This window comes from Pristis pectinata, unplaced genomic scaffold (assembly GCF_009764475.1).
Source record: "Pristis pectinata isolate sPriPec2 unplaced genomic scaffold, sPriPec2.1.pri scaffold_131_arrow_ctg1, whole genome shotgun sequence".
In the NCBI taxonomy this organism is placed as follows: domain Eukaryota; kingdom Metazoa; phylum Chordata; class Chondrichthyes; order Rhinopristiformes; family Pristidae; genus Pristis; species Pristis pectinata.
The window spans coordinates 49,437-63,734 of NW_026262475.1; the positions used below are offsets into that span (position 1 = coordinate 49,437).

The window sequence follows — 14,298 nt, forward strand, 5'->3', positions numbered from 1 at the left end:
TGTATCTTGGTACACGTGACAATGATAAAACAATACCAATAAGCCTTTATCAGTTCATCCCTTCACCAAATGAGATTAACTGGACAATTACTTCAAACACCTTTGAACAACAGGTAACGTATGTTTAATATTGAAATTGTTTAGTATAATGATACATTTGTAATGAATTGTTTACAGTAAAAATTAAAATGCAATTGCAAAGCATCTATGCAAAGCTTCAAGTGCCAGCAACCTTCAGGACCTTCCTCAGCTGACGCTGGTGTTTTTCGGATGCTTGCCTTCCAGGTTTTAAACTGCATTGAGGTGATTTTGGAGAAACCCACCATGGGCACAGGGTCAGGTTTGGACACTCTCCCGTCCCTTGACCGATTGGAAAAATTGACTTCAGTCCACTGCTGGTGTTGGGGGAGGGAGCAGCACGAGAACAGTCTCCAGGCTGAAGCAGCAGCTACCCTTAGATACGCTCCCTCGGCCTGGCACGGAGAGGTGGCAGAGACGTCTGTACCCTCTGGATCTGAGAGGGGCAGGGCTTGCATCCCTTCGGGGAAGCCCTGGGGATCTCCGTCAGGAAACTCGCCGTTGACCGAGAGCGCCCGTGATTCGGCTAACAGCAGGCTGCCATCCCCTGCCGCAGCTGGCACAACGAGAGCGCTGTGATCCCCACCGGCATCCATCCATCTGCTGGGTGCTGCCGGAACGTGTGGATGCCTTTCTTCCCTGTCTCCTGGGTCCTCAAGGCATCAAGGAGCTTGGGAATTAACCTGGAAGGCGGCTTCTGTGGGGGAAGGCATCACCTGCTCACAGTGCCGTAACCCGCGATCTGATTTGCTGGCATGGCTGAAAGGCACAGAGGCTCTCTCATGGAGTTCCACCCTCCCGGTCAGACTCGCAGCTGCCAGACAGGTCCCCTCTTCGCCTCCAGGATGAATTAGGTCATTTTCTTCCACCTGCTTGGTGGGAAGGTCCATCATCCCAACTCCCAGCCCCACACTCTTGGATACCAAAGCCTCCGCCTCAACCTCACACTGGTCTGGACTTTCCTGCATCTCATCTTCACAAGATCCGGGCTTGCTTTCCACTGGAGTAAGGGGATTGTAATCTGGCGGTCCAACTAATTTCTCATGGCCCAGTAAATACATAATCCACATTGACACAATCATCTTTCGACAGTGAAAGGGCAAGGGGACAGATACAGGGATAGGGGTGGCGGAGTGAGGGGTGAAGAAAATGCTCACACAGAAGTGCTGAGTAGCCTCCCAGAAGAGACCAACAAGGTAACAAGGAACAGAGTGCGTCCAGTAGATTGGGTAACTACGGAGGCAAGAAACTCAAAAAGCCATCAACAGATTTCACAGATACCTTGACAACACCAGGCAATGTCACAATGGCTTCACACCATACGGCATGACCTCATCAAAACCCCTGGGAGGGAGGGGGGTGGGGCTTCCCCAAAACAAAAACACGAGTTTGTGGCCAATGACCAAAGGGCAGAACCCTCTGAGAAGAAGAGAGATGGGAAATTCTGAAGCATCTTTCCCAAACTCCGGATGTCTCAGTGGGCCCAAAGAAACATTTCTTGAAGAGTCACCGCTGTAATATGAGAACACATTTGCAACGCAGCTAAGTTGCAAGCAATGAGACAGGAGATCAGATAAGCTGACACCAGAGGTTAGAAACAAAAGGACAGAGCTACCCTCCATTCCTTCCACAACTCTAATCACAAACCCTGTGCCTGACCCAAACCTGAAATGGTAAAACCCTAGTCCTTAACCCAGTCCCTCTCCCAGGCCTCAACCTGACCCCATCACCCTAATCCCCGAACAAAACTTGGAACACCAGCTCTAATCCCCAATCCTGAATCCTGACCCAAACCCTATGTTATAACACTAACCCAAATCCTGACCCAAACTCCAATTTATAACACTAACACTAATCCCCAACCCTAAACCCTGACTCAAACCTCAATTGACAACACCAACCTGAACCCCAATTTAGAACACTAATACCAATCCCAAACCCTAAACCGACTCAAATCCCAATTTATAACAGTAATCATAATCCCAAACCCTAAAACAGACCCCAATTTACAACACAAACCCTAATCCCAAATCCCAAAACAGACTCCATTTTACAACACAAACCCCAACCCCAAACCAGACTCCATTCTCCAACACAAACCCAACCCCAAACCAGACTCCATTCTCCAACACAAACCCTAATCCCAAACCCCAAACCAGACTCCATTCTCCAACAGAAACCCAACCCCAAACCAGACTCCATTCTCCAACACAAACCCAACCCCAAACCAGACTCCATTCTCCAACACAAACCCAACCCCAAACCAGACTCCATTCTCCAACACAAACCCAACCCAAACCCCAAAACAGTCTCCATTCTCCAACACAAACCCTAATCCCAAATCCCAAAACAGACTCCATTCTCCAACACAAACCCAACCCCAAACCCCAAAACAGTCTCCATTCTCCAACACAAACCCAACCCCAAACCCCAAAACAGTCTCCATTCTCCAACACAAACCCAACCCCAAACCCCAAAACAGTCTCCATTCTCCAACACAAACCCAACCCCAAACCCCAAAACAGTCTCCATTCTCCAACACAAACCCAACCCCAAACCCCAAAACAGTCTCCATTCTCCAACACAAACCCAACCCCAAACCCCAAAACAGACTCCATTCTCCAACACAAACCCAACCCCAAACCCCAAAACAGTCTCCATTCTCCAACACAAACCCAACCCCAAACCCCAAAACAGTCTCCATTCTCCAACACAAACCCAACCCCAAACCCCAAAACAGTCTCCATTCTCCAACACAAACCCAACCCCAAACCCCAAAACAGTCTCCATTCTCCAACACAAACCCAACCCCAAACCCCAAAACAGTCTCCATTCTCCAACACAAACCCAACCCCAAACCCCAAAACAGTCTCCATTCTCCAACACAAACCCAACCCCAAACCCCAAAACAGTCTCCATTCTCCAACACAAACCCAACCCCAAACCCCAAAACAGTCTCCATTCTCCAACACAAACCCAACCCCAAACCCCAAAACAGTCTCCATTCTCCAACACAAACCCAACCCCAAACCCCAAAACAGACTCCATTCTCCAACACAAACCCAACCCCAAACCCCAAAACAGTCTCCATTCTCCAACACAAACCCAACCCCAAACCCCAAAACAGTCTCCATTCTCCAACACAAACCCAACCCCAAACCCCAAAACAGTCTCCATTCTCCAACACAAACCCTAATCCCAAACCAGACTCCATTCTCCAACACAAACCGAACCCCAAACCAGTCTCCATTCTCCAACACAAACCCAACCCCAAACTGTAAAACCGACTCCATTCTCCAACACAAACCCTAACCCCAAACCCCAAAACAGACTCCATTCTCCAACACAAACCCTAACCCCAAACCAGACTCCATTCTCCAACACAAACCCAACCCCAAACCAGTCTCCATTCTCCAACACAAACCCTAACCCCAAACCCCAAAACAGTCTCCATTCTCCAACACAAACCCAACCCCAAACCCCAAAACAGTCTCCATTCTCCAACACAAACCCAACCCCAAACCCCAAAACAGTCTCCATTCTCCAACACAAACCCAACCCCAAACCCCAAAACAGTCTCCATTCTCCAACACAAACCCTAATCCCAAACCCCAAACCAGACTCCATTCTCCAACACAAACCGAACCCCAAACCAGTCTCCATTCTCCAACACAAACCCAACCCCAAACTGTAAAACCGACTCCATTCTCCAACACAAACCCTAACCCCAAACCCCAAAACAGACTCCATTCTCCAACACAAACCCTAACCCCAAACCAGACTCCATTCTCCAACACAAACCCAACCCCAAACCAGACTCCATTGTCCAACACAAACCCAACCCCAAACCAGACTCCATTCTCCAACACAAACCCAACCCCAAACCAGTCTCCATTCTCCAACACAAACCCTAACCCCAAACCCCAAAACATTCTCCATTCTCCAACACAAACCCTAATTCCAAACCCCAAAACAGACTCCATTCTCCAACACAAACCCTAATCCCAAACCCCAAAACAGACTCCATTCTCCAACACAAACCCTAATCCCAAACCCCAAAACAGACTCCATTCTCCAACACAAACCCTAATCCCAAACCCCAAAACAGTCTCCATTCTCCAACACAAACCCAACCCCAAACCCGACTCCATTCTCCAACACAACCCCAACCCCAAACCCGACTCCATTCTCCAACACAACCCCAACCCAGACTCCATTCTCCAACACAAACCCAACCCCAAACCCCAAAACAGACTCCATTCTCCAACACAAACTCAACCCCAAACCCCAAAACAGTCTCCATTCTCCAACACAAACCCAACCCCAAACCAGACTCCATTCTCCAACACAAACCCAACCCCAAACCAGACTCCATTCTCCAACACAAACCCAACCCCAAACCAGACTCCATTCTCCAACACAAACCCAACCCCAAACCGTAAAACAGACTCCATTCTCCAACACAAACCCTTACCCCAAACCCTATCCTAAACCCAGACCCTAATTATAACAGTAACACTAATCCCCAACCTGAAACCCTGACCCAGCCCCCAATTCCCAACACTAACCCTACTCCCCAACCCTAAACCCTGACCCAAACTCCCTCCCCCCTCCCGATCCCAATGTATAAGAGTGACCCCTGTCCCTGACCCAACCCCCATTTACACCACTAACCGTGAGCCAGAGCCCACGGCCGGACCCTGACCTTGCCCCCGGCTCCAACCCTCACGCTGCTCCCTCCGACCAGACCCGAAGCCCATCAGTGAGCACAGCTGATGCCCACACACCTCTCTCCGCAGCGCCGCAGGCCGAGGGGAGGCCGGACCGAGGTTCAGGAGAGACACGGAGAGGGGAGAAGCCGCTCCTTTCCCCCGGGGCGGGAGCGGCGGATTCTGGAGGGGGGGGGGGTTTGTGAGGGGGGTGAAGGGGGTCGGGCGGGGCCGATGAGACGGTGGGGGGGGGGGGACGAAGCCGTCGCCTGTAAACCCCAGAGAGAGGTCGGGCGGCGGGTGGGCAGCGCCAACCTGAGGGGCGGGTGACCCGCCTTTGAGGGGAGTGTCTGGGGGGGGGGGGGGGGTAGAGAGGTCCGGTGGTGGGAGGGGGAAGCGGTGGAGGAGGTGGGTGGGGGGGTGTCCGGTCCCTGGGGAGGGGAGCGGCCGGGCTGCACTCACCGCTGCAGGTCGCCGGGCCGCCTTGGTCCCAGCTCGGAGCTCCGCCGCGGGGCCGGCGCGTCCGTTGGCGGTTTGCGAGCGCCCCACGCGCTTGCCGCCCTCAGCCGACGGCGCAGGCGCAGTGCGGGCGCTGCCGCCGATCCGCGCACGCGCAAGCGTCGTCGCGGCGGCAATGGGGCTGCCGAGGGAGGGGGGGAGAGACGCACTGCGCGTGCGCGGGGCGGCGGCGGGACGGGGTGGCGGCGGCGGGTACTTCACTGCGCCTGCGCGGCCACTCTTGAGGGAGCTGTCGACTTGGACCCCAGGGTCCCTCTGTACGTCAGTGCTGTCGAGGGTCCTGCCATTACCTGTGCCCTTGTGTTGATGTGTAGCCCTCTGTCCCTTTTCTCTCTCCTCCTGATCTACCCAGTTGCTCCTACACCCACCCCAGCCCCCATCACCCTGTTTCTTCCCCCTCCCCTCACCTCCCCACTCCCTGCCCACCACCCACACACCCCTCCCATTGGGTCCCCACCCCCCACTGCTCCCACCTGCCCTCCCCACCTCCCTTATTTGGCTCCACGCTCCACCTTCCTCTCCCGTCGCATCCCGCCATCTGCAGCCCTGTGTCACCTCCATCTCTCACCCCCCCACCCCCGCCCGGCCCCTGTCGCTGACCCCGCCCTCCCCTCCTCCATCGACCCGTCGCCCCTCCTCACCTGGATCCACCTATCACCTGCCCCACCCCTTCCCCCCTCACCCCTTTATACTGACCACCTCCCCTCTGCTCTATCGGTCCAGATGGAAGGGTGTCGACCCGAAACGCCGACTGCCCATCTCCCCCCACAGGTGCTGCCTGACCCGCTGAGTTCCTCCAGCTTCTTGTGTGTTGCCCCAGATTCCAGCATCTGCAGTCTCCTGTGTCTCAGTGATGGAAAACAGCTCCACAACCCCCCTTGGGCTCCAGAACAGAAACTGTGAGACAGATTGATGCTAAACAGGATGCTTTATTGATAAAACAGGAACAGTAGAGACAGGAGAGGGAAATTCACAAGCACATGTTCCGGGCGGGAACTATTTTGTTGAAGACGAAAGTTGCAGGGAGCTGGAAGGCAGGTGGTGCCTGGAACAGGCAGAGGGAGGCAGTGCTGGCAAAGCAAGGGGAGGGGTGTTATTTGGAGATGCGGTAGCCCTGGAACGACAAGGAGGCCTGATGTATCAACACGGAGCCTTTCTCCAGGGTCACCCACACCTGATCTCCCTCCTCCAGGTGTAAGAGGCAGCTGCGCTCAGACAACTGGGTGGCGTCGGCCGGGAGGAGGCTATAGAGGCGCTCGTGGACATCTCCGTTCTTCACCAGGGCCACGGTGGTCTCGCCCGCCTCAAGCCCGGGCAGGAAGGAGAAGCTGAAGAAGTAAGTGCCGGCGTCGGGGCAGGTGAAGATCCCGTTGTCAGGGTCGTAGGCTCCCTCGCGGTTCAGCAGCACCCGGTCGAAGACGATGGGGATCCCTGTCTCGGGCGCGTTGTTGTCAGGCCCACGAGAGGCGGCGAAGAGGACGGCATGATGGTCATCGTGGGTGTCTGTTGGGGGGACAGAGGAAGGAGAGGGTGAGAACCAAGTGCAGCTCTGTGGGACCACGATAATTGGTCATTGGTTTGTTGTTGTCACACGGACCAAGATAAAATGAGAAACTTCTCTTTGTACATGGAACACGGAACAGTACAGTACAGCACAGGAACAGGCCCTTCCGCCCACCGTGTTGTGCCGATATAATTAAACGAGCCCCTTCTGCCTACAAAGGTTCATGTCCCTCCATTCCCTGCACATCCATGTGCCAATCTGAGAGCTTCTCAAATGGAGACTGAGCGAGAGGGTGAGGGGTCCCTGATGAGGTTGGCTGCTTTCCTGAGGCAGTGGGAAGTACAGAAACAGGGGAGGCTGGTTTGTGGAATGGACTGGGCTGTATTCACAACTCTCTGTAATTTCTTGCAGTCTTGGACAGAGCAGTTGCTGTACCAAGTTGTGATGCATCTGGATAGGATGCCTTCTATGCTGCATCTGTAAAAATTGGTGAGTGTCATCGGGGACATGCCGAATTTCCATAGCCTCCTGAGGAAGTAGAAACACTGATGAGCTTTCTTGGCTGTGGTGGGACCAGGACAAGTTGTCGGTGATATTTACACCTGGGAACGTGATGCTCTCGACCATCTCCCCCTCAGCACCACTGACACAGACAGGGACGTGTTCTCCGCCCCACTTCCTGAAGGCCATTTGATGGATAACATCGACATGGTGGGCCGAAGCGCCTGTTCTTGTCGGGCAGCTGATTGGACAATCCGCTGAGGGGGGTGGTCATGTACTATCCCCAAAGCCCCAACCATTAGTCGCCCCCCCCCCCCCCCCCGGCGACACCCATCCCCTCCTCAACCAATGGCAAGGTGAGGCAGGGGGGCAACGCGTGATTGGCTGATTCTGGGCCTGTGGGAAGCATCAAAGCAGAAAGGCCCCCAGATTCATCACCCACCCCCGCCCCCCCCCCCCGATTCAATGTGGCTCTGCAGGGGGAGTCCCCGTCTCGCAGGGAAACCCCACGTGGCCACGGGGAGAACGTGCAAACTCCGTGCAGCAACAGCAGCAGAGGGCAGGATCGAACCCAGGCAGTCGGAGCTGGGAGGTTGTTGGTGGGAGAGTCTGGGAGGGGGGTTACGGGTTACAGGGGATGGGAAATGGGCTGGCATCGATTTGACGGGCCAAATGTCCTCCTGTGTTGTAAGGGAAGTTGAGTGGTGGGTGGTGGTTGGGGGCGGTGGGAGGGGTGGGATGCGGGGAGTCTGATTTATGTCTGCTTAACGTGATTGGTCCATTTCCCACAGAACGGCTGGGATTGGGCAGGAGCCGGGGACAGATGGTGTCCGACCCACACTTACCATGCTCAACGTGATGTTCCAGCTCAGTGATACGGGCCAACAGGTCCTGCCAGCCCTGGAGAGGGAACAGGAGAGTCATCGGTTCAATAGGACCTCCTCACGGAATGTTGTACAGGTCAGACACAGAGTGAAGCTCCCTCTACACCATCCCATCACACACTCCCGGGGTCAGACACAGGGTGAAGCTCCCTCTACACCGTCCCATCACACACTCCCGGGGTCAGACACAGGGTGAAGCTCCCTCTACACCGTCCCATCACACACTCCTGGAGTCAGACACAGGGTGAAGCTGCGTCCACACCGTCCCATCAGACTCTCCTGGGATCAGACACTGTGTGGAGCTGTTCATATCGAGCAGGTAGAATGTGAGGGAAAACTGTGGGATGTACTTACTGTATAACATCCGCTCTTTTTATGAGACCTTGTTCTCATCAGACCCATCCACTAAGGATGCATGAGGTGCAGTCTTCCAGGGTGTCCCATCAATTGGGCCGGTGGCTGCAGTGTGGCTGGACGCTTTCCTGACCTGGCTGTGCTGTCTGTGTCCCTTCACCAACTCAGGAGGGGCAAGTCCCTGGCCCAGGTGCCCTGACCCTTAAGTTTCTTCAGGCTTTTTGGGATGTCTCTGTTCTTGACCTAGCCACCGGGGAGATGCCCCTTTCATGGCAGAGAGCTGTTGTTGTCTTGTTGCCAAAGAAGGGAGACCTCCGCCTGTTGAAGAACTGGCGGTCGGTCTCTCTCTTATGCACAGACTACAAGGTCTTCACGCAGGTGATGGCTAACCATCTTGGAACTGTGCTAAGGCAGGTGATCCATCCTGACCAATCCTACACAATCCCGGGCTGGTCCATTGAGGACAATGTCCATCTGCTCTGGGACCTGTTCTACCTGTCCTGGGACACTGACTCCTCAGCAGCGTTTCTCTCCCTTGGCCTGGAGAAGGTATTTGACCGGGTGGATCACAGTTTCCTGTTGGGCACTCTGCAGGCGTTCGGGCTCAGACCACACTTTGTGTCCTGGGTCTGGCTCTGAGAACCATTGAAGTAACCATTGAATTTCTTTATCTCCACAGCTATGCCTGTATCCTTCTGTAATTTATCTCCTCTACTCTGCACCCGACCCCTCTGCAGTTTCACATTCTTGTTTCTTCACTGAATTGAATTTAGGAGCCGAGAGGTATTGTTGCAGCTATTTCGGACCCTGGTCAGACCCCACTTGGAGTACTGTGCTCAGTTCTGGTTGCCTCACTACAGGAAGGATGTGGAAGCCATAGAGAGGGTGCAAAGAAGATTTACAAGGATGCTGCCTGGGATGCGGCGCATGCCTTATGAAAGCAGGTTGAGGGAACTCGGCCTTTTCTCCTTGGAGTGACGGAGGATGAGGGGAGACCTGATAGAGGTGTATAAGATGAGGAGAGGCATTGATCAAGTGAATAGTCAGAGGCTTTTCCCCAGGGCTGAAATGGTGGCCACAAGAGAACACAGGTTTAAGGTGCTGGGGAGTAGGTATAGAGGAGATGTCAGGGGTAAGTTTTTTTACTCAGAGAGTGGTGAGTGCGGGGAATGGGCTGCCGGCAACGGTGGTGGAGGCGGATACGATAGTGTCTTTTAAGAGACTGTTGGATAGGTACAAGGAGCTGAGAAAAATAGAGGGCTATGGGTAAGCCTAGTAATTTCTGGGGTAGGCACATGTTCGGCACAGCTTTGTGGGCCGAAGGGCCTGAATTGAACTGTAGGTTTTCTATGTTTCTACTAAGTCATTGCGGCAGAACACCACCGGGTGCCAGTGTTGCCCACAAATCGGGAGCACCTGTTATTGGGACTTGACTTATCATTGTCACACGTACCAAGATACAGTGAGAAACCTTTCGTTTGCATGCGATCCAGACATCAAGAAAGAAAAACGAATGCAGAATTTAGCGTTACAGTTTCAGACAAAGTGTCGTGCAGGCAGACAATAAGGCACAAGGGAAAAAAATTTTAAAGAAGGAAAAACCAACAATTATAGAGAATTATGGGACCGGACAGGATATACCCCAGGTTCCTATGGGAAGGGAGAGAAGAGATTACTGGGGCATTAACAATGATATTTGGGAACTCCCTGGACACAGGAGTTGTACTAGAGGATTGGAGGATAGCAAATGTTATTCAGTTCTTCAAGAAAGGTCATAGGGATAATCCTGAGAATTATAGACCAGTGAGTCTTGCGTCAGTGGTGGGCAAACTATTGGAGAGCATTCTTAGGGACAGGATTTACGAGCATTTGGAGAAGTATAGTCTCATTAGAGATAGTCAGCATAGCTTTGTGAGGGACAGGTCGTGCCTCATGAGACTAATTGAGTTTTTTGAGGAGGCGACAAAACAAATAGATGAAGGTAGAGCAGTGGATGTGGTGTATCTGGACTTTAGTAAAGCGTTTGTCAAGGTTCCCATAGTAGTCTCATCCAGAAAGTTATGAGGCATGGGATCCATGGCAACTTGGCTGTACTGATATGGAATTGGCTTGCCCACAGAAGTCAGAGGGTGGTAGTAGATGGAGACTATTCTGCCTGGAGGTCGGTATCTGGTTGTGTTCCACAGGGATCTGTTCTGGGACCACTGCTCTTTATGATATTTATTAATGATTTGGATGAGGAAGTGGAGGGGTGGGTCGGTAAGTTTGCAGATGATACGAAGGTTGGAGGGGTTGTGGACAGTGTGGAAGGTTGTCATGCGTTACAGCGGGATACCGGCAGGATGCGGAGTTGGGCGGAGAAGTGGCAGATGGAGTTCAACCTGAACCATAGAACCATAGAAAACTACAGTACAGAAAACAGGCCATTCGGCCCTTCTAGTCTGTGCCGAAACATTATTCTGCTAGTCCCATCTACCTGCCCCCAGCCCATACCCCTCCAGACCTCTCTCGTCCATGTATCTATCCAACTTACTCTTAAAAGTTAAGAGCGAGCCTGCATTTACCACATCAGATGGCAGCCCATTCCACACTCCCACCACTCTTTGAGTGAAGAAGTTCCCTCTAATGTTCCCCCTAAACCTTTCCCCTTTCACCCTAAAGCCATGTTCTCTCATACTTATCTCTCCTAATCTAGGTGGAAAGAGCCTACTTGCGTTAACTCTGTCTATGCCCCTCATCATTTTGTAAACCTCTATCATATCTCCCCACATTCTTCTCCGCTCCAGGGAATAAAGTCCTAACATGCTCAGTCTTTCCCTGTAACTCAACTCCTGAAGAACCAGCAACATTCTAGTAAATCTCCTCTGCACCCTTTCAATCTTACTGACATCCTTCCTGTAGTTCGGTGACCAGAACTGCGCACAATATTCTAAATTTGGTCTCACCAATGACTTATACAACCTCACCAAAACATTCCAAGTCCTATACTCAATACTTTGATTTATAAATGCCAAGATGCCAAAAGCCTTTTTTACAACCCTGTCTACCTGTGACTCTACTTTCAGGGAATTATGTATCTGAACTCTCAGATCCCTTTGTTCCTCCGCACTCCTCAGTGCCCTACCATTTACTGTGTATATCCTCCCTTGAAAAAGTGTGAAATGATACATTTTGGAAGATTGAACTTGAAGACGGAGTACAAGCTTAATGGCAGGATTCTAAGCAGTGTAGAGGAATGGGGATCCTGGGATCCAAGTCCATCGATCCCTCAAAGTTGCCGTGCAAGTTGATAGGGTGGTTAAGAAGGCGTATCGTGTGTTGGCCTTCGTTAGTCAAGGGATTGAATTCAAGAGCCACAAGGTAATGCTGCAGCTCCACAAAACTCTGGTTAGACCACACTTAGAGTATTGCGTTCAGGTCTGGTCGCCTTATTTTCGGAAGCATGTGGCAGCTATATGGAGGGTGCAGAGAAGGTTTACTAGGATGCTGCCTGGATTAGAGAACATGTCCTGTGAGGAAAGGTTGAGCGAGCTGGGGCGTTTTTCTTTGGTGCGACAGAGGAAGAGAGGCGACTTGATAGAGTTGTATAAGGTAATGAGCGGCAGACATAGTTGGTGTTCGTTATTGTTGTAGATAGTAGTGTTTTGTTGAAGTATTGTCACACTTAAAATAAATCTGTTGTTGTAAAACAAAAATGTCATCCCACCACACACTCCTGGGTTCAGACACAGATTGAAGCTCCCTCGACACAGATTGAAGCTCTCTATACCCCATCCCTTCACACACACACACACCTCTGGTCAGATCCAGGGTGAAGCTCCTGCTGCACATTCCATTGCACACTCCCAAGGTCAGACACAGAATGGCGCTCCCACTGCACCGTCCCATCACACACTCCCAGGGTCAGACACAGGGTGGAGCTCCCTCTACACCGTCCCGTCACACACTCCCGGGGTCAGACACAGGGTGGCGCTCCCTCCGCACCGTCCCGTCACACACTCCCGGGGTCAGACACAGGGTGAGGCTCCCTCCGCACTGTCCCATCACACACTCCCGGGGTCAGACACAGGGTGAAGCTCCCTCCACACCATCCCATCACACACTCCCAGGGTCAGACACAGGGTGAAGCTCCCTCCGCACCGTCCTGTCACACACTCCCGGGGTCAGACACAGGGTGAAGCTCCCTCCGCACCATCCCATCACACACTCCCGGGGTCAGACACAGGGTGAAGCTCCCTCCGCACCGTCCCATCACACACTCCCAGGGTCAGACACAGGGTGAAGCTGCGTCCACACCATCCCATCACACACTCCCAGGGTCAGACACAGGGTGAAGCTCCCTCCGCACCGTCCTGTCTCACACTCCCGGGGTCAGACACAGGGTGAAGCTCCCTCTGCAACGTCCCATCACACACTCCCGGGGTCAGACACAGGGTGAAGCTCCCTCTACGCCGTCCCATCACACACTCCCGGGGTCAGACACAGGGTGAAGCTCCCTCCGCACCATCCCATCACACACTCCCGGGGTCAGACACAGGGTGAAGCTCCCTCCGCACCATCCCATCACACACTCCCGGGGTCAGACACAGGGTGAAGCTCCCTCCGCACTGTCCCATCACACACTCTCGGGGTCAGACACAGGGTGAAGCTCCCTCTGCAACGTCCCGTCACACACTCCTGGGGTCAGACACAGGGTGAAGCTCCCTCTGCAACGTCCCATCACACACTCCCGGGGTCAGACACAGGGTGAAGCTCCCTCTACGCCGTCCCATCACACGCTCCCGGGGTCAGACACAGGTGGAGCTCCCTCTACACAGTCCCATCACACTCTCCCGGGGTCAGACACAGGGTGGCGCTCCCGCTACACCGTCCCGTCACACACTCAGAGAGTTAGACCCAGGGTGGAGCTCTACATTTCTGCTCACACAGACTCAGGGTCAGAGATTGAAGCTCCCTGTAAAGGGGCTCATCACACAATCAGGTTCAGACAAAGTTAAGCTCCCTCTGCACTGTCACGTCACACACTCCTGGGGTCAGACGCAGAGTGAAGCTCCGTCCACACCATCCCATCACACACTCCCGGGGTCAGATACAGTTAGAAGCTCCCTCCACACCGTCCCATCACACTCTTCCAGGGTCAGACACCGAGAGAAGCTCCCTCTGCACCGTCCCTCCCCTGGCCATCAGTTGTTATCTCCGAACCTGATGATGATCTGTGTTGTTCTTATCGTGGGCAGAGCCCTTCTGGTGTGATTTATAGATAGCATCGGTGGACATCGAGGCGCTGAGGATCAACAGAACAGTCTGTGGGAGAGAGATGACAGTGAGGTAAGAGACAACAAAACAACCCTCCCCGACCCACTGCAGCAAGGAGTCCCAAAGTTCACCTTGACCCAGAAATCCATTGCGACCATTTCTTGTGGATCTCTGCACATCCGCTCTCTCCGCTCTCCCCTGGCTTCGCTCCGCCGTGTCTTTTAAACAGGTACAGTGGGGGTGGAGGAGGAGGAGTCCAGGTAACTTCCCCAAAACTCCACACACACACCTTCCCTCCCCCTCGCCCCCCTCCACCCTGCCCTCCCCGTCCCATCTGTGGGAATCTGATCGGTCGTGGTGCCTCTTGTTTCTCCCCTCGGGCTCGGACTGTGCCCCGACACCACGGCCCCGCCTGTCTTTGTTTCCCTGCAGTGCTCACTGTGAGAAGCTGACGGGACAGCTTCCCTGTCCTGTTCTGGAGAGACAAAAGATG

General features: G+C 53.3%; 2 protein-coding genes across 2 annotated transcripts in view; both read right to left on the reverse strand.

Annotated features, from left to right (window-relative positions):
* LOC127567136 (tubulin alpha-1C chain-like) overlaps positions 1-5,368 on the reverse strand; it is a 39,345-nt gene extending 33,977 nt beyond the window's left edge. Inside the window, exon 1 of the mRNA XM_052009831.1 lies at positions 5,250-5,368. The gene's annotated coding sequence lies outside the window, so the exon portion shown is untranslated. The remainder of the gene's footprint in view (positions 1-5,249) is intronic.
* Positions 5,369-6,215: 847 nt separating this feature from the next.
* Positions 6,216-14,075, reverse strand: LOC127567138 (collagen alpha-1(X) chain-like). The gene is made up of 4 exons (XM_052009833.1): positions 13,937-14,075; positions 13,752-13,853; positions 8,157-8,211; positions 6,216-6,809 (listed from the first exon to the last, which is right to left on the reverse strand). Exons 1-4 carry the CDS (start codon positions 13,982-13,984, stop codon positions 6,400-6,402), a joined length of 615 nt encoding a protein of 204 aa, XP_051865793.1. The 5' UTR covers positions 13,985-14,075; the 3' UTR covers positions 6,216-6,399.
* Between the last annotated feature and the right edge of the window lie 223 nt (positions 14,076-14,298).

Coding starts and splice junctions, on each gene's coding strand:
- LOC127567138 (XM_052009833.1), bottom strand. CDS start 13,984: ATGTGCAGAGATCCACAAGAAATGGTCGCAATGGATTTCTGGGTCAAG. Junction 8,212..13,751: donor ACAACACAGATCATCATCAG/GTTCGGAGATAA, acceptor TTCCCTCTCCAG/GGCTGGCAGGACCTGTTGGC. Junction 6,810..8,156: donor GGAACATCACGTTGAGCATG/GTAAGTGTGGGT, acceptor TCCCCCCAACAG/ACACCCACGATGACCATCAT.